General features: G+C 51.0%; 1 protein-coding gene across 5 annotated transcripts; it reads right to left on the minus strand.

Moving 5' to 3' along the window:
- Positions 1–1,056: 1,056 nt before the first annotated feature.
- CYB561 (cytochrome b561) lies at positions 1,057–19,362 on the minus strand. 5 transcript variants are annotated; one of them, XM_090044158.1, is made up of 6 exons: positions 19,209–19,362; positions 7,958–8,202; positions 6,820–6,918; positions 6,267–6,370; positions 5,622–5,779; positions 1,057–4,671 (listed from the first exon to the last, which is right to left on the minus strand). In XM_090044158.1, the coding sequence occupies exons 2-6, from the start codon at positions 8,160–8,162 to the stop codon at positions 4,476–4,478; spliced, it is 762 nt and encodes a 253-aa protein (XP_089900284.1). In that variant the 5' UTR covers positions 8,163–8,202; positions 19,209–19,362; the 3' UTR covers positions 1,057–4,475. The 5 variants fall into 5 exon arrangements, with proteins under 5 accessions (XP_089900284.1, XP_089900285.1, XP_089900283.1 ...); XM_090044159.1 differs by lacking the exon at positions 19,209–19,362 and adding an exon at positions 18,780–19,114; XM_090044157.1 differs by lacking the exon at positions 19,209–19,362 and adding an exon at positions 18,105–18,773.
- Positions 19,363–20,127: the final 765 nt, after the last annotated feature.

The raw sequence follows: 20,127 nt of genomic DNA on the forward strand, positions 1-20,127 counted from the left end.
GTTTACCTTCGAGTCAAGCCAAACCGCTTTGTCCTGTATCTGTAGCCCAGGTTGCTTTTGAATTAGTTACCCACTAGGTTAAAAACAAAAGCCAACAATCCAAAAGCAGTTGCGTCTGTTCAGTATAGCAGGGCAGAGGAGCCCAGAATGCAGGGAGTCTTTTTCTGCTATAGCTTAGCAAAGAGTTGCAGTTTAGCAAACTGCCTCCATTTAAGGATAGGTACAGCGCGCACTGCCCTGAGAAGGTTTATCTCACCCCAGCAGTTCCCTCCCTGATGCAAACACATCCTCACATGCACTCACTCCCCAGCCACCTGATCAAGAGTGAGGCTTATTTTATTATCCAAGTCTCATTTGAGCCAAATGACTGACTTCTGTGATTCTAGTGCAGGCAAGAACCACCATTGCCCCAGGTAAGTAAGAGGGCATCTACACGTGCGCTTCAATGTACAGTAGCCTATTTAACTGTGCATTAAAGCATCACATCAGAAACTGTGCTAATGCACAGTAAAAATGGGCTACTGTGCATTAAGTGTCACTGAAAAATTGTGCACGTTCGCTACCGTGCATTAGCCTAATGCATATTTAGTTATTACCTCACATTACAGGTACTAAATTTAAATGTGCAGTTGCAAAAGCATATTAATGAATGGGCAGATGCACCTTAAGTACTCTATTTCCAGCTTGGTCTATGGGGTTAGGCACAGATTACATAGTACTTCATAGTTAAAGGTACATAGTCCCTACAGGTGCCCCATGACACTTTCAGATGCAGGGTTCAGAGGTCTTTCAGAAATCAGGGTTTTAATTCCTAGTTCTGAGCCCATCTCAGGACCAAGCCCTTTCTGTCAGAACCAAGTGCCATACCCCTACTGGATGTTAGCTACCTGCTCTCCAAGAGTAGCAGGCAGAGCCTGCAGTAATCAGTGTTAAATATTAACACTGGCTCTGGAACCAGAAGCACATGGCTGGCAGGCAGGGGAAAAGAGTTGTACTGGCAGAGCAGTGGGCATTAGGAATGACCAGTTGGCTGGCACACAGAGGAGATCGTCCATGCTCGTTGCAAATATTTATTGACTCGGGAGCATCCACAAAACAGACAGCATGGCACACACAGTACAGCAAGATGTAGCTCTGATAGGAGACAACATTTCAGGTCAAAGTCGCACAAAATGTGATTTTTTTCTTCTGCTTTTAATAGGCATTTGAGCCAACAAATCCACAGCTCAGCTAGTGCAGCTCCCCCCCGCCCCACACACACACACACACAATGGGTTTCTTTCAGAGATTAATTACAGCAACAACAAAAAAAATCACCTGCGTACAAAATATTTTCAAGTATAAACATTAGCAACAGCATCTTGGGCCAGGTAAATACCTGGCATGTGGCACAGCAGGTGCTTGCTGACATAGAAAAGGTTTGTGTGGTGTCTCTGATTACTGGCAGTTAGCTGCTGCAGCACCGTGCATCCCAGGCCAGCTGCATACTAAGGTACTTTCCTGAGCACAGTGTGCAGATTTAGGCAATTGTTTCCATAGGGCCTCACTTGAAGGTCTGTTTCCACTAATGTCAGCAGGGAACAGGCTTTCAGTCTCCATCCTAATAATCTAGCACATAGTTGGAAAGGCTATAAGCAGCAGGTCCATACCCCGAGCATAGAAATACTCAAGCGTAAGGCAGAAATGGATATTGCCAACCGGGATAGGTCTTGTGCTGGTACAGCAGATCTACTTCAGTGGGTGAAACACATTGCCTACTGTTCTGCCTATTCATGCTGCAGGACAATGGGTGATGTGTTCTCCTAGGGCTTGAGGGGGCCCAATCCTGGACACCCAGGAAGTCCCCATGCAGGCCTGGACCCCTCCATCCCTGCAAACACATGTCTGGCTTTTCCCTCTTTTCCCCAGCATCCCCAGGGCCATGTCACAGAAGGGAAAGCCAGGCAGCAGCTCCCAGAGATGGAGGAGTCTGATCTAACATAGGAATTCCTGGGGTGTGCAGAATTGGGCCCCTCAAGCCCCCAGAGTACCTATCAGGGCACAGCTGGAGAGCACAGCTGGCTTTGGGCTACCTGAACCCCCACTTTATAAAGTAAACATCTGGCATGAAACAGCAACACAAACTGGTACATTTGTCAAAGCCGCTTTTGTGCTGCCATAAAAAAAAATGCTATGGCACCACAAAGGCAACAAAAGGCACATTTGTGTCCACCCTCAGTTCCAGAGCAGGGAAGAGTATTTCTTTCAAGACTAGTACGGGCAGGGTGGGATTAATGAAGCTTTTGGGAGAAACGCCTTGTTTCATTCCTTCCTCACCCCATGGACTGACCTTTCCTGCTGTGTTGTATGATACAGAAGATCTAAGCTAAGGCTTCCAGGCAAGACTAAGCAATTTGCGGGTGCTCCATTGAAACATCTGCGAAAGGGGCCCAATTTTTCATGAAGTGCTAAGTTAAATGCAGGTAGCAGTAACCCCAGTTACTTGTGCCATTCATGCCACATTAGGGAAGGAGGTTGTTTGAGAGCCCCTGTGGGCACGGGCAGGAGATTGTACAGTGTGCAAACACAGTAATCACACAGTAATCTCCAACTCAGACTTTGTCTGGATCTGGTCAGTCTAGAAGGACTCCAAATATTTGAGTCTGCCCTGAACCATCAGACCAGGGCAGAGGCCACTGGCTCAGGGACCCATTTATGGGCAGGGATCAATAGCAGAGCCAGGGGTCTTTTTCTTCATGGCAACACTGTTTACACAGGATACCTGCTAATTAACAAATCTAATATTGCTTTTCCAGCTCCTCCTCTTGTCAGCAACTCTCTTCCCTCTGTAAGGCAGCCCAGGCAGGAACAATGTCACCAGACAGCCTCACTGGGCCCCTAGGCTGACCTGACCTGTGCCCTGTGCCACCTTGTGCCTAGAGAGGCAGGGGGTTGACCACACTTTCAGAAGAAGGCCTCGAGTTCCCAGCTGGTTCTCAAGCCCAGTTCCCTTTGCCTGTTATTCTTTATCGGTGATTTCCTTCACTCTGCTAACGTGGCACCTATTAGCACTCCCACCAGCTGGCTGCTTCACTCTGGGGTTACTCACCAATTCAGAGGCAGGGATACCGACTGTCTGATCAACCTTGAGTAACTGCTAGCAGGAAAGGCCTGTGCAGCAGCACTGGGCACTTGTGATGCCTTTCAGCACCTGGAATGGAGGAATCCCACATCTGTCTTTAATTGCAAAAAAGAGCCAATATTGGAGGTGGATGAGACAAGCTGTAACATCAGATGTGAAAGGAGAAGCCCTGTTGTACTGGCAGCTGCTTCATGTAGGCTCCAAACAGTAAAAGATGGAGCTGAAAGGAGCCCTTTAGAAATAACACGTGCTTTCATTTTACAAACTGACTGCTCACCCAGTCATTTAAGGTCAGAAAATGTAGTGGAAATCCCCTGTGTGCCTTCTCTGCTCAGAGTCCAGCTGGAAGTCCTACCCCCAAAATGCCCCTCAGCACCAGGGAGAATCAGGAGAGAGGGGGACAAGTACTTCCAAAATGCTGTTAGCTAGATAGGTGTGAGTGCTTTGACTTTGGCAGACACATCCCCACTCCTGTGGCTGGCTGTTGTGAACTGGTTGGGATCTGATGAGAATCTGCAGAAGCAGTACATTATGGGGCATCAAGAAGTAACATGCCTCAGGGCAAGACAAACACCACTGTGATCATTAAAGGCACCAAAGCTTTGGCATTCAGCCAAGGAGCAGGGGCACTGAAACAGAGCATAGGACAGATTTAAATCCACCCAGGACCAGGTGGACTGGCACAAACAGTTTCCAGTGCTGCATGAGCTCCAGGAGGCACAACAAGGCAGTGTGCGTGAAATGATAGGAGCCAGGTTGAAGGCCTCATCTTTCACCTGAACTTGATTTAGGCATTTAGCTACAGGTTCTTTCTTTGTGTCCCTGGCCTGGCCTGCCAGGTCAGGAAGTAAGAGCACTGCAGTCCTAGTGCAAGAGAGGCAAAATTGCCAGCTTCGACAGGTTTGGAGAAGGAACCAAACACCTAGAGGAGCTCAGCTGGTAACAAAGGCTGCAGCACAAAGAAAGCAGCCCTTGAGCGAAGCCAGACCTCAGTGCTTTGGGTAGGAGGCAGGGAAGAGGCCCTGACTGGCACCCTGGCTCAGTGGGGAACAAAGGGCAACCTGCATGTCTCACAGGAGCACAACACACAGGACCACAGTGTGGGCTGGGAGAGCAGCTGCACTGGCACATGGCTCCCTTGCACATGAGGAATTAAAGCCCTCCCCCTCTCATGCCAGCTGCACTTGATGATCACTGGGTGGGAGGGGAGTGAGGCCGACACCAATACACCAGGGATGTAGAATCTGCAAGACAGCAGTGGAGCTCTAGTTACACAGCACACATGCACAGGGCCGAGAGCAAGGACTATGGATGATAAGAACGCCAAACCCCCGCCCTCCCCCATGCAAGGGCATCACTGGCTGCCACTGGGACTCTCCCCCTCAGTGAGATTTTTAAAATCCATGGACAGTGCCAGTTCCTCAGCCAGTGGAGGTCTCTTCCACTCATCTCGCGTCAGGATGTAGCCGATCAGCAGCCCAAAAGTGATCAGCAGCAGGCCCAGCACGTTGGCTAGGATCCCTTCAGGCACAAAGGAGCTGTAGGTGGTCCTGCAAGAATAGAGAAGGGCAGTGCTAAGGACACTGGCTTCCTGCTGCCCTGAGGATACAACAGCTCCACACAAGAGGCAGCTTCTAATTCAGTCCTGGCCCTGAATGCTCCCATTCACCCTGACCCCATCCCAAACCCCACCCAGAAAGAACCAGCAGCCTGACCTAAGACAACAAAAAACTACATCGCTTCACAGAAGTGCACTCTGGTGAAGGAACCACCCTCTTGTAGTCCAGGAGGGGCCAAACCAGGCTGGACATCTTAGCAAGCAGGCTGTCAGACTGTACAAGTTTCTCTGCAACCACACAGGAACTGCCCATTAGATGCTACTGCCTCTCCTGGCTGGCTTGGGCACCATGTGGGTTACATAGCAGAGACAGCTCAGGCTGTGCCTGAAACAGAGTCAGCCAAGGGACTTTTCCCACTGGCTGTTTGACATCAGCTGTCCCACGTGTAGCGTACTGAGACAGCCGATCCAGCCCTTGTCTGGATCAGCACAAAGGATCCATATGGCCAGTATGAGCTTGAAGGAAAACCTACAGGCATCAAATCTGGAAGCTAACTATTAGGCATGAGAAGGGCAGAACTGAAACATGGACCCAATGAGAAAAAGCCTCTCAGAACCCAGTGTTTTTATCTAAAAAAGAAATCACAAACCACATTTCCCAATATCCTGCAGCACCTGTCACTGGCCAGGACTCCCGAGACATCTTGCCAACACACTACTGCCTTATGGAAAGTCAGACGTGTCTACTCCAGACCTTAGCAGACCACAACCCATATCATCTAGGGACCCAAACACTGCAAGAGAAGGAACAATGGGACTGGGAACTAGGTTTAGAGGGGCTGTTTTCTCCCACTGCCCAGGAAGTGCCTCATGCTGAAGCCCATGTGAAATCCAGTGGCGAGGTGGGGAGAAGAATACAGGTCAGCTGTTTTAGCCATGTACTTGATACTGAAGAGGAGCAGCTCCTTGATACCCAGCAGGCATGTGGCGATGGAGAGGATAAAGAGGAAGATGCCAAAAAAGACATGGTGCGATTTGTACTTGCTGCGAAGTGAGAAGGATGCTCCAGGGAACAGGAAGAAGCTGAAGCCCATGAGCCACTGGAAAGGGAAGAAAAATGGCAGGGGGCAATAAGCCACTGAGTCCTCTCAGGGCTGGAGCCAAAACTCAATGGACAGCAATCCTTTCCCAACAAGACCTCAGCTCCCACTGCAGCAGGTATTATGGCAGCAGGGCACGGAGGTTAGGGCAAGTTAGCTCTTCCTACCTCACCCCCCAGACAAACATGCATTAGTGCCCAGGGAAGAGTCCAACTGAGCCCTGCTCAGATGCTGGCACCACATGTCCCCCAACTTCCACTAAAATAACAGGGGACTGAGTTGTTGGCACCACATGTCCCCAGGAACAACTTCCATTAAAATAACAGGAGACTGAGTTGCCCCAGATCCCACAGGGCAAGTCAATAGCAGAGCTAGGACTAGTCCTGACATCCAGCCCCCTGCTCTCACCGCTAGGCAGCTCAGCCTGTCAGGAGTGCCTGCAAGACAGGAGAGAGCACCCAGCTCCAGCTCACCCCCTGCCCCTCACCTGGATAAAGTAGAGGCTGAAAGCTGATATGCCACACCAGCTGTGCAGGCTGTACATGTCTGCAAAGTTATTCTTCCTGTGGTAATCAAACACGGCTATCAGGCCTGTGGAGAAGAGAAAGAGGCCTGTTAGAGCTGGACACCCATCCTCAGCCAGCACTTTCATCGCACTGTGTACCCTTCACAGTACCAGCATGCAGGTAATGAAGTAAGTGGCAGTGGGTGAGCCATTACTGTACTGGCTCCCCGAGCTGGCCTTGGCAGGGTCCTGCCAAGCAGGTTCACTGGGCTCTGGCATTACCAGGCTAATACATCATGCTACAAATGGGACTGCTACATCCACCCACCCACCTCCCTGGCTCCGATGCTCCCCTCTCTGGGATGGTCTATGAGCTGTAAGAGGAAAGACAGGGCAATGGAGGGCTCCAAACCCCCCTGCTCAAAACGCAGCTGCTCTTGGGGACATCTTGCCAACGATGCCCTGCAGCTGGAGGAATCCCTCCAGGCCACCTTCCTGATGGCTTGTCCTTGTTGTGGGGGAACCCAGAACTCACCCACAAGGGCGATGACCAGTGCAAGGACATGAAGGAGCCCATGGAGGATTTTGGTGGAGCGCTTGCTTTCGTTCCTGAAGACCCGGTAAACCAGGAGAGCTGGCGGAAAGAACATATGTGAGACAAGTGCAGGGGGGCAAGGCAGGAAAAGACCCCCCCAGCAAAAAAAGACTAGGTATAGCTGTGCTACACATGTAAAATTAACTCCAAGAGTGCACAATACCCAGTGCTGGAAGGGAGCCACAGAAGGGAGGCAGAGGGTGACTCATACTGCAGGAAGCGTTAAGCACTTTGTTATTCTCCCCACTGCCTTTCCCAGATTTAATTTGCTAGCTTTAATCTTTCCTTAAAGCCACAGGACCTGGCTGCAGGGCACCTGCTACTGTGGCTTTCCCATCATAGCTCTGTGCAGATGTGCCTGGCTGCGTGCTTAAGAGGCCATCTGGGAGACAATTACTGCTGCTGGCTCCCTGAGCAGCACTGTGACAGAGCAAGGCACAAAGCCATCCTCCACACCCAATCCATTTAGCCCCTGCTAAGTGCTCTGCAGAAGGCCTGACCCACATCACCTCCACTCAGACACCAGCAAGGGTTTCATCACCAGCATGCGGAAGCTTTCCACAGGGATCTGCTGCATTGTCATTGGCTACGAGAGCAGATGTCCCATAGCATCCCTCTCCTGCACCCTTCAGCTGGAGCAGAAGCCAGCCTTGCTTTGCACTAGTTCAGTGTAGATGGCATCAGTGCACCCAGTTGCAGTACCAATTGCTAATGTCATGGGACAGCTTTGTACTTTTCCAGAATGGGTAGCTTGCTGCCTGGGCCATGTCCCCTTTCAGCCCGGCAGGCTGATGGTGCTGAATTGGAGTAGTGTGATGGAAAGCATTACCAGGCCAACATGAAACGGCCCAGCTTCTAATGCAGTTACTGGTGTACATTTGGACTAACTCCACTTTAAGGCTATACCCAAAATACTCAGTAGGGAAGCACCTATGGGACTGCAGCGGAGAAGGAATTAACTCCATCAGTCAGCTGGGGGCTGAGGCCTGGACTCTCGGTCCCCTGAAGGAGTGTTGAGGAACACAGCAAGCACCCGCCCCACTACCTGCAACCAGGCCAGGTCCTGGTCCCAGCTTACCATCCCCTTGGAGGAAGACCATTCCAATAATCATGCAGAGTGGGTGGACGTTGAACTGTAGCAAGCTTTGCCAAGCGATGCCCCCCCGGAACTGGCCCATCCAGGCTCCAGTCATGGCAATCACTGTCAGTCCCAAGAACTGGGAGATTGCCACGTAGCAGGAAAGCCCTGCTGGGCTCAGAGACCTTGCAAGGCTGTCTTCCATATCAGGCAAGGCAGATGACACTCAGGAACAGGATCACAGGCTGCAGGCACAAGAAGAAGAAGAAGAAGGATCAGTGTGGCAGCACACCAGGAGCTCAGAAGGGATGCATCACCTTTCCCAGGCACCTTATGAGCATCCAGGACACTATTCAACTGATCTTCTTGCATAAGAGCCAGAGTCCCAGCTCAGCCTGGAGCTTGTTTGTATTTCAGGCAGGGACTAGATGGCTGATCCCAAGACCCACTCCCAGTTCTCAGATGCTTTTGAGCACAGCAGCTGGCAACAACAGCAGACTACCCGAGCTCAACAGGCACCTGTGGCACCCATCAGCCCAGGGCACTTCTGTGGGCTGCACCTAAAAAGCCAGCCCAGGTATGGGCATAACAGATTGTAAACAAGGGCAGCCCTGTGCTGTGTTGCAGGCACCCAGCATGCAGACGGGAAGTGTTTTGTTGAATCTGAATGCATTACTCAGTGTTTGTCCAAAAGAAAAACAAATGTGGTTACGCCCAGCTTGGGTATTGTGCCCAAACAGTCACCAAGGCAGCTAGGCTAGTATTCTCCCTACCTGGGCAAGCCACAAGCATGGCTAAAAACAACAAGGGAGAAAAGGTTAAAGACTTTTCTGCCAAACTAGGAGCTGCAGCTGCTCTGCATGTGACCCCACAGGCCCTCACAGCTCCAGGCATCATCTGCCATCAGGTCTAGAGGAACTTCCTGGCCGACTTGTGACCCAGCTGGGACTCCTGTTCTCAGAGGCTTGCCTGGCGCATGGATCTAGCTGGCTGATTCAGCATGGGTGGCAGCTGCAGCCTGCCACAGCCCACATAAAACAAGACTTCTCCTTGCTTGTTCATTAAGGTCCCCTCTGTCACAGCCTCCCAAGAAGGCTCCAGCAGTCTCTCCATTTTATCTTCATTGTTGACCCCCGCATCCCTCTGCCCTCACCAGATACCCTGATTTTTCCCGATTTCAGTCTTAAACTCTTTTTTCCCCCCCCTGTTTGTACAGCTATGCACTGGGGCTCCTAGACACTCTTCAAACTTGGTTGTGTGTGGCATGATGGTAGTGGGTGCTACTGGGGTAGGAGCATTGTCAACTCTTCAGGCTGTCACAAATCCTGCATTTTGGTGTTTCTCATAAAGAACCAGTCATGTGAGAGAGAACCAATGTTTTAATTAAGAAACAGATTTTAACCCTCCTGTTTGCAGGCAAGAGCCTGGAAACATGAATCCTAAAAGACCCAAATATCCTCATGTGTCAGGTATCCAGGTTGTAGCTGTATTGGTCTAGAGGAAAAAGGCAGTCATCTATTGACTCCTCTGTGAAATATGAACATACATTTCTACCCAGGAGAACTTTTTTCTTTTCACCAATGCCTGATGAAGGGTGTTTGTGCCCAAAAGCTTGCAATTAAAAAATGATTTTTTGCAAAAATCTTGTTGGTTTAATAAGAGATAGCATCTCTACTATGAATCCTGATTGCAAATATCCCCATGTCCTTCTATTTTAAAGTGATGGGATTGTATTAAATCTGGCAGGGAAAGAGTGGCCCAATTTATGTTCTTTGGGTACCAGGGTCTGCTGGTAGAAGGCTAGAGCAGCAAGAAGCAGCAGAAAACTTTATTCATAAAATGTACTGCTAAAGAGTAGGTCAGGATTGCTCCCAGAAGAAGCCAGTCATCTTGGATGTTCTGCTTGAACCTAGGCAAAGAGCAGATGGTGTTTTCCAGCACTGGCTTCCTCCAGGTCTAATGAAACCCACTGAAGCCTGGTTTCCACTGGTATTCATGACAAAGCACTCAAGTCTTCGTCGCACTTACATGGGGCAACAGATGGTAATTGGGAAGCAAGAAACATTAACAAGCAGTTGCGATTTTTAAGGCCGATTTGGAATAAATGAAACAAATGAGAGGTGTAAAAGGAATCCTTCAATGGGAGGTGGGAAGCATGCACTGTTAATGCAAGAACCGACAGGAGCCTCATGTCCTAAGGGGCCCATTACAGACACCTCAGTCAGGGTGAGCACAGTTACGTAGATTGATGGCATTACTGTAAATTGTAGGTTACAGACTTCAGCTCCCCTTCTCCCTTCCTGCCTTTTGTATTCAATTCACTCTCTCCAGTTTATACACTATTCTGTGCACGGTCTTTCACAGCATCTGATGAAATGAGCTCCAGCTCCCGAAAACTTATGCTACAGCATTTAGTTAAAAAGGTACAAGTCTACCCTGTCTTCTCATTTTAATGTTGCTACTCCATTTTTTGCATAAAGAGGGGTCTGCAGGCAGCCTCCACACATTGGAATGGTCCTGCTTTACCACCAGCCAGCCTGAAACTTGGGGGAAAGATCCCTGGGATTGAAAGCAAAGACCACAAATTCATATCTGGTCTTCCTCTGACTGCTACTAGTGCTTCTGAGCATTTTACAGCCCGCTTTGCTGTGCAAGGCCTCCCAGCCTGACCTTGGGGGCCAGTAGCTATCAGTGTCTTCATCTGACAGATAGGGGAGACTGCGTAATGTCACTCCAATAATGCAGGCCCAAGCCCCCAAGGTTGTGTGGATAACATGTGAAGCCTTGTCTCACTCCTCCTGTCTAGCCTCATTTCTCATCTGAGACCATAAATTCTGTTGACTTGTGCAAACTACCTGCAAGGTGCATTAGCTCAAATACTAAAACCTGAAGGTCCCCCAGTCACAGCCTATACAGCTGGCTCATGTGAGCAGGCACCAGAGCTCCCCACCGCAAAGGGTTTGTTTTGCCAGTGCAGCAGGTTAAAGCGGAGGTCTTTTTGACATTGTTTTGTTTGCATTTTCTCTAAACCCTAGCAAATGGCTATCAGACAGGCCTGGGGACAGGTAGGGCAGAGGTCTGGCATGGGCTCCTCAATCTAGCCAAAGAGGACCAAGAACAGAACAACATGCCATCCCCACCAGCCTCCTACAAGGCTGAGCAACACCATGGTTTTTGCTCTCCACAGCTGGGACTTCCAAACCCTGCAGAGACCTCCCCGCAGAGTGCAGTACAAGGAAAACTCCATGCATTTCCTGAAAAAAAAAAAAAAAGGGGGACCCAAGACAGCTGCCCATACAGCTTTAAACCTGAGCCAGTATAACGGCAGGAGACCGTCACTCCTAATACAAGGGCCACTTCTCGGTGCCCAGCACAACTGTAAAGCTGTACAGTGCCCTGGGGCTCAGCCTGGGTTGAGGAGCAGTGCTGCCAAGGGGAGCCATTGCTGTTACCTGGCTCATGACAGCTGCTGTACCTTTCTCTGCCCGGTTTTACAGTCACAATCCTAGGCAGCAGGAAGGCATTTTGTGCTATGAGTTTCCTGAAGGTTGGGCAAGAACTCCCTGCTCCAAGAGAACAATCTTACAAGGCACTTGACGAGGCATCAGTGTCCCAGCAGGTGCAAATTTAAGGTTGTTCAAGACGCAGGTTACAAGCTACCTACAGCCTGTTGCTGTAAGCCCATGGCATCTCTCTCTCCTTCCCCCTCCCTAAGTTACCCCGTGATTTTTGGGGACATTAATGAAGGGACCCTCATGGGAATCAAGAAGTGCTCAGAGTGCAGGGAGCAGCAGCAACTCTTCCAGCTCCACCTTAACAAAGCTTGCATGTAAGCAAACATGTCGGAAATGGATCCGGACAGACAGATTAACGATGCCAGTTGAAGCGGGGAAGATTTATTAAGAACATGCACACTTTTCTTCCTAGCCAGAGCTGCAGACTTTATTGGATCATGCAAGATAAGTGGATTAAGACAACTGGTTTATTCTATTAGATTGCACTACAAATGCCAGCTGCGTGCTTATGGCTCTTGCAGCTTGAGGTCAGAAGAGGCTCTGGAGGGGACATTAGGGATCAAAGCCTTGAAAGCAAAGGAGATCACTAGTCACTCTCCCTTTGGGAATACTAAGGAAAAGGGCTATGGCTTTCCCCCTCTAGGCTATGGCAGGCACCAGCGAGTGTCCTATGCTCTACAGATTCTGCTCTCTCTCACAAGGGGGTCCGACTATGTGCCATGTTCCCTTCATGTTGCTCAGGAAGGGGTTAAAAAGAGCCTGGGGTCTCAGTGCTTCCCAGGTGATGTGCCTGGGAGGTAGGGATAAAAGGGAAGAACCTAGTCCAACTGGGAGGGTGGGAATGACTAGGTCTCTAATTCTTGCCCAGGGAGAAAAATGTGGTGGAAACCCTCACTTCATCCCTACGACAAGGCAGGTCTGAAGCAGGGAGCAAAAATGGGAGTGCTATAGAGAAGGCAGAGTCTGGATGAGAGGGGTAGGCCCAGGACTGCATGGGGGCAGTGTGCTCTCCTCCTTGGTTTTAGTACACTCTTTTGATGCTTGGATACTCCCAAAGGGTTGGGAATTGAGTGTCTGAGCCTGAAGGACCATGTCATTGGGAACTGTACTTCTGGAAGGAAACTGAAGCAGGATAATGGTGGAACTGTGAAGTGACACAAGCTGCAGAAGCCAAGCCTGTCCTGGGGAAATAAGGGGCAGACAAACACCTAGCACTTCTCTTCAGCGTGGAGAGGAGTGAAGGCAGGCTGGTGCTGAGACCAGACCTCTCTGCTCAGGGAAATCTTGTCCGCCAGGGAAGAGGAGAAGCTACTTAGATCTGCCCTCCCCCAAGCCAACAGCTTTGCCAAGGATCCCAAATTCCTAGTGCTGACCCTGGACTGGATCACCTGAGAACAAACAAGTTAGTCTTACCTTGGTCCTGGGCAAGCTTTTTGAGAGAATTATCCTGGCACATGTCCACGAGGGGCCAACAGGGGAGATTATGCTGAGGGGCAACCAACACGGGTTCATTAGCGGTAGGTCCTGTCAGGCCAACCTGGTGGCCTTCTACGACCAGGTCACCAAATCCTTAGATGCAGGGGTAGTAGTGGACGTAGTTTTCCTGGACTTTCGGGAGGCCTTCGACACTGTCTCTCACCCCGTTCTCATTAAGAAACTGGGGGACTGTGGTGTCAACACCCACACAGTCAAACAGGTCGCTAACTGGCTGGAGGGCCGCACCCAGAGAGTGGTGGTGGACGGGTAATTTTCGACCTGGAGGGATGTGGGCAGTGGGGTGCCCCAGGGCTTGGTCCTCGGGCCCGCACTATTCAACATCTTCATCAGTGACTTGGACGAGGGGGTAAATAGCACGTGTTCAAATTCGCAGACGACACTAAGATATGGGGGGATGTGAGCACACTAGACGGGAGGAATAGGCTGCAATCAGACCTAGACAGGTTACAGGGGTGGGCGGATGGGAACAGGATGGGATTCAACACTGACAAGTGCAAGGTGCTGCACCTGGGGAGGAACAACCGGCACCATACCTACAAGCTGGGGAAGTCCCTTCTCGTCAGTGCAGAGGCAGAAAAGGATCTTGGAGTCATCATCGATGCCAAGATGAACATAGGCCGGCAGTGTGGGGACGCAGTCAGGAAGGCCAACCGCACCCTGGCATGCATCCACAGATGCATCTCGAGCCGGTCCAAAGAGGTGATCCTCCCCCTCTGTGCGGCACTGGTCAGGCTGCAGCTGGAGTACTGCATCCAGTTCTGGGCGCCGCACTTCAGGAGGGATGTGGACAACATGGAGAGGGTCCAGAGGAGGGCCACTTGTATGGGCAGGGGACAACAGGGCAGGCCTTATAAGGAGAGGCTACAGGACCTGAACCTGTTCAGCCTCCACAAGAGAAGGCTGAGGGGGGGGATCTAGTGACCGTTTACAAACTAGTCAGGGGGGATCAGCAGGCACTGGGGGAGTCCCTGTTCCCCTGAGCACCGCCAGGAGTGACCAGGAATAACGGTCACAAGCTGGCAGAGGGTAGGTTTAGGTTAGATATCAGGAGGCGCTACTTCACGGTCAGGGCGGCTAGGATCTGGAACCAACTTGCAAGAGAAGTGGTGCCGGCTCCTACCCTGGGGGTCTTTAAGAGGAGGCTGGATGAACACCTTGCTGAGGTCGTTTGACCCCAGTACTCTTTCCTGCCGTGGCAGGGGGTCAGACTTGATGATCTGCTCAGGACCCTTCCGACCCGACCAGCTATGAAACTATGAAGCAACTGTTCTCCAGCCCAATGCCAAGCTACCATACAATGTGACAATGCTAGTCTGACTCTACAGCACAGCCTGCCCTACAAGGGGAAATGGAGCCTCAGACAGATGTGGGCAGATGTTGTTCAAAAATGGCCCTGCAGAACTCCCTATCTACAGTCAGGGCAGAGGTCAGACCCGACAGGACTATATGTCATAACAGGATAGAATCAGTCAAGTAATCAGACAATTGGCATCACAGCGTAGATACTGGAACCCAGAGCATGCTCTTCCTCCCAAGTACTATGGCAGCTTTGCACCAACAGGCCTCATGCCTTTTGCTCTCAGCTGTTATCATCATGGGAAAGAGCTGGGCATGGCTTTGGTAATGACAGTCCTGCCATCAGAACAGAATTCAAAAAGCCCTGAAGCTGCCTCTAGCGATAACATGCCTGCTGTCCTAAAACATGGTCATGCAAAGCAAAATAAAAGTAACACCAATGGGAAAAGCCACTGCAGAACAGACAGCAATGTACGCAAAGCAGAACCTACCATCTTCACCCTTCCAGAGTGCAAAAATTCATCTGCGTGCTGTTATGCTCCTAAGATAGAGGCCTGAAAACTCCAGTACGGTTATCTTGTTCCCGTGAAGCAGCCTTATAACAGACTCTGCTAGAACAGTCCGACTTGAATCTGTCCTGCCCCTTTTAAAGAGTCAGTTTCCAGGAGACCTCTGCTTCCCCCCCCCCCGAGGCACTGCTGGCAGTGGACAAGATTTGCAGGACAGGAGCCTCAGTGGGCTGAGCTCTGTGAGCATCAGCATCATCATGGGTGCTAAGCGCTCTGAAGCCTGGCCTCTAGTATCATGGTCTCCAAAGAGCAGCTGCCTGACAGCGTACATACTATGTTCTCTTCAATTAAGACATTACTCTTGTGCCTGTAATCTACCCATGGCCCACACTGTTTCTGGGGAAACACCAAGCAGAGCACAAGGGACAGGAGCTACACTGAAATCAGGCTCCGCTTTCCAAGACCACAGCTTTCAACTCCCAACTCGTGCTTTCCTCCTGACCCCCTTACGGTTATTAAAGGAGTTATCCTTTACTGCTAGAAAAACCAAGGCTCACTAACATGCTGTTGAATAACATCAGATACTGCCTCCAGTGTCTCTCCTGTTCAGCATGTAAACACCCAGGGTGGGACAGACCCCATTACAACATTTGCACTTACAACGTCCCAGACTTACAATATTTTGAGTTACAACGTTTATAAATCGACACCCTGTTTCAACTTTATGATGTCCGTTTCGACTTTACAACGCTTCTCTGATGCGACACCATGCCAGCAAACAAGTTCACTGCGTCACTCATCTCCCTGGAGAACATCTGTCCAAACTTCCTTGGACACTTTCTTTAAGAAAGCCAACAAGACTCCAGAAAAACCTGCAGCCAAGACTCCCAAGAAGACGCCAGCCAAGAACCCTTCAAAACATCCAGCAAAATCACCTCAAAGAAGTCCTTCCAAATCAATGTGATTGCTAGTTACAATATGAATACATTAATGTAGCTATATTACTCATCTATAATTGATTAAATACAAAATTCCGAGTTATTTTTAGTGAAAATAGGGTATGGGGCCTTGGTTCAGGAACCAGCCCCCTATTTATAACATTGCTTCCTATGGGAAAAATCGGTTCTGAGTTACAACGTTCAACTTAAGAGGTGGTTTTCAGGAACCAGTTGTGTTGTAAGTCTGCGGACTGCCTGTACTACACCACTCTGAGTTATCCAGAACCCTTTTCTCTGCCTCTGCTGGCTATGCAGCCTCTATGGGGGGACCCCGTGCCTACTCTCCTCTCTTGATCTTGACTTTCAGTGCTTCCAAGGAACATCAGCGGCTGCCAGTGGGGAAGCCTATGGCCCCAGGTGAGGAGAGAGATTTGGAGTGGATGCAATTTAAGAATCAGGCTCTGCAATCTGCAGCTGCTACATACCCTTCCCTCCCCTGGACTAGGGCAGCTCTATGCCGCTCCCAACCAGCACTAAATGACACACGCACACTGGAAAATGAAGCAGTCAGTCCCAGCACTAGCAAACGTAAGATCCCAGTCTAAAAACTAGCCGCTGAAGCTGCTTCAGGCAGCAAATCCCAACCCCACCCACCCCAAGCCAAACTTGGAGAGTCAGGATAGAGGATGCAGACTCACATGGACTCCTGGAAGCATCCGTCTCTAGCAACAGCAACAACCCCACTGCCTGCAATTCACTGTCACCAGCCTAGCAAAAGCTGATTGCCCACAGTGTGATGATGATCCAGGCTAGGTTAATCATCTCCTGAGAATCCTCCTTTCCCAAACTGATAACACCTGGAGCAAGATTCCCTATTAAGGCAGCTCTGCATGCTGGGAAAACTGCATCCCTAGCCAGTTAACCCATTCCATTTCACAAGCTGGTTGCCTTGCAACAGTACCGAATAGAAATGCAGTCATCACTGGCAAAGGTCTACTTTCCCCATGGGCAGCAGAAGCAGAGCACAGGAAATTATTCCCATCCTACCCCAAGTAATCTAGCTCCTGAGGTAATACCTCCCCAGATGCAGGGAATTAGTGAGATACATATGTCCTACTGAGGACATGAAATAAACTGCCTGGCACAAAGCGTCTAGCATAAAAACAACAACAGCCCTCAAGCATTTTTAAAGCCAGCAACATAACAACATTCAGCATTTAGAGCAGAAAATTTGGAAATTTCTCTAAATTAGAGACATTTAGAGCATGAAATATCCCTAATGTCACCCTTTGCTCACTCTTAGGAGGGTTCCTTATTTCATCCCACTACCTCTAGTTAACCCTGCAGAGTGATTCTCTCCCTCCTGGACCTTAACATTGTGTAAGTACAGGCTATAAGAGCTGCTCTTCGATCATTACTAAACAAGTTATACAACATCCATCTAGCAGTCCTAGAGGTCAGTGTTTTACTAGGGTAAGTACGGGAAATGCCCTTTCATGATAGATGCGGCGCTTTCATGACAATGTGACTGTAAGTGGCCTGGTGGGACCCAAGTACTTCTGCAAACCTGGTAACTCAATTGGAGATGGACCCGCTCCCCGGAAGACTAACCTAGCCCTCAAGCCCTCCTTATAAATCAAATGCTCCAGGTCTCTGGTCAGTTCTGTTGCTATTGTGAACCTATTTGATGGTAGTTTCATGTACAGTCCTGAGCAGTACTCCAGATGCAGTCACACCTCGGAGACCCATCAACTCCCTCATCTGTCAACAGTGTCTGTCTAGCCAAGTCCCACTCCCATAGCATCAGTGGCTGACTTGACAGGCAAGAGGTGGCATGTTTGAGGCCACAGCAGAAGCATTCATGGTGCAGCCTGCCGTATTCCAGTGAATCTGCAAGTTCTGCTGAAGGCCTTGTCACAAGGACGTGAAAAAGGAAAGGAAAGTGGCCCACTAGAGTTAGTACACTCACCCTTGTGAACACAACTCCCATGTGAGGCAGGGTAGTGAGGAAGAGACTAAGCGACATGCCTGAGGTTATGTAGGGAACCTGCAGCAAAGATCTAAGCCCCAAGTCTCTTGCTAGCACCATAACCCAGGAGTGGCCAACCTGGGGCATGGGTGCCACAAGTGGCACGGGCAGCCTGTGTATGTGGCATGCAGCAGCTCAGGGAGGGGACAGGCAGCACAGCAGCAGATAGGGCAGGAAGCCGAAACCAAAACAAAGCATTAGGCAGGGAGCACAAGGAAATAAGCAGAAAGCAGAGCAGCAGATGAAGCACTGAGCACAGGGCTGAGAGCAGAAAGCAGAGCAATATAATTGGGCAGGGGAAGCGGGTTTGAGCGGCACTCGGGGAGGATGCGGGGCTAATTTGTGCCAAAAAGGTAGCCTCACCTTCCCTGATCAATGAAGCACCTTTCTCCTCCGCTGCCCAAAGATTACATTTGCCTGTTTTGTAGCCATGTCCCACTGCAAAATCCTGTTCGACTTGCTGCCTACCCTCACGGCAATGCCTCTGGTCGTGACAGTTTTCCAGGTGTCTTCCCCTCCCTCATGTGGTTATTTCAGATCACACCCATTTGATCTGATGGGTAGACACACCATATGAATGCCCCAGGTCTGAAGGTTACTCCTGCCTGAGAAGTGAAGTTTCCTTAGCTAGGCCTTATTTTAAGGGAATAAAAAAAAATCTATGAGAAAACACAGATCTGCGAAAGGATCAAGTGCCAATAAGCTCCCCTACAAAAAAACAGAAAGCAGGATGGAAAGGGAGGCCTGAAAGGGCCTTTAAGTAGCTTATTAAATAAACGAGTTCTATGGCAACTGCTCCAGGCCACCGTGCAAGGCAGAGAAACGGTTCAGCGCGTGACTAGAGATTATCTTCCTTCCCCCTTTTCACCTGCTATGGGAAATGGAAGCATTTCCCAGACGTGGAAGCAATGGCAGCAAGTGGGAGAGCTGCACCAGCCCTTGCAGGGATGCCTGCCCTCGTCTCACAACCACCAAGTGCACCTCCCAGCCCAGACACCGCGCAGCTGCGGTGCTGCGCTGACAAGGAGGTCCTCCTACCGCCTAGGCAATGCCACGCCGAGAAGTGTGCCTCGCACTGCTTAGCCGGGGCCCGATCCTGCCCTGCTAGGGTGCAGCGGCCGGCCGAGCCCTAGAAAGCCCCGCGAGCTGGGAACAGGGGGCCCACAGCAGCGGGGCTGGGGACAGCCGGGCTCCGGCAGCGCCTCCTCGGCGCACACAGCCCGGGCGGAGGGGCCGCAGGACGGGGGCGCCCGGCCCCGGCGCCAGCAGCGGGCTCCGCTCCGGTGCGCGCTGCCGCCGCCCGGCCCTGTCCCGTCCCGTCCTCCCGCCGCGCCCGGGCCCGGGCCGCCGCCCGCCCGCCGCGCCTCTCCTGCCCCGGGCACCGGCCTCCGCGCGCGGGGCGGCCTGTCCGCGGGAGCCCCCTGGCGGGGCGGGGCGGGGCGGCCCCCCTGCCCGGCGCACACTCACCGGGCCGCGCTCAGGGCGGCCGCTGCTGCTGCGCTGGCGCCGGCGGCCGGGGCGGGGCGGGGCTGCGGCAGGAGCCCCGCGGCTCCGCACGTCAGCCCGGCCGCCGGCCCTGCCGCGTCCCGGGCGCGGCTCCGGCTGCCCAGGCCCCCGCCCGCCCTGGGCACACGGGCCCCGGGCCCCGCGGCAGGGGGCGGCCGCGCCTGGGCAAGTACGAGACGAAGCGGGGGAAATAGCTGCGTGTATGTGTGCATGTGTTTATATGTGAGTGTATATATACATCTGTATATGTGTGTGTGTGTATATATGTATATGTATGTGTGTGCATGTATCTGTGCGTGTGTGCATGTGTGTGTGTATATATACGTGTGCATATGTGTGTGTATATACATGTGTACGTGTGTATATATGTGTGTGTGTGCGCGTGTGCGTGTATATATGCGTGTGTGTGTGCGCGTGTGTGTGCATATATGTATATACATATATGTGTGTGTGTGTGCATCTATGTGTATACATGTGTATATATGGGGGGGTGTATATATATATATATAATTTTACCTCCAACACTCTGCCAAGTGGCCCTTGTGGTTTATTTGGCAGATCAAAGCACACTAGAAACCCGTTACACAGTTCGCACAGCGTATCCGCACACCCACGCACCCATCTCCCTACCCATGCCCCCAACCACTGCCCTCTGTAGAGGGCTTGCCCCTGAAAAAGTCTATTCTGGACCCCTTGCCACCAGATGAAGTCTGCCATTGCTTTCCTGTGGTCCTCTTCTGCCTTCCTGTAGTACCAGTACATTTCACTTAATCCCGTTTTAATACAGTCCTCATCTGTGGGGTCCAAGTGTTTGTTGATGAGCAGGTTCCTGGCTTTCCACAGGGCATCCCTGAAGCAGGAGATGAACTGGTCAAAGCAA

This window comes from Crocodylus siamensis, chromosome 4 (assembly GCF_052110815.1).
Source record: "Crocodylus siamensis isolate JL-2025a chromosome 4, ASM5211081v1, whole genome shotgun sequence".
Lineage (NCBI taxonomy): Eukaryota > Metazoa > Chordata > Crocodylia > Crocodylidae > Crocodylus > Crocodylus siamensis.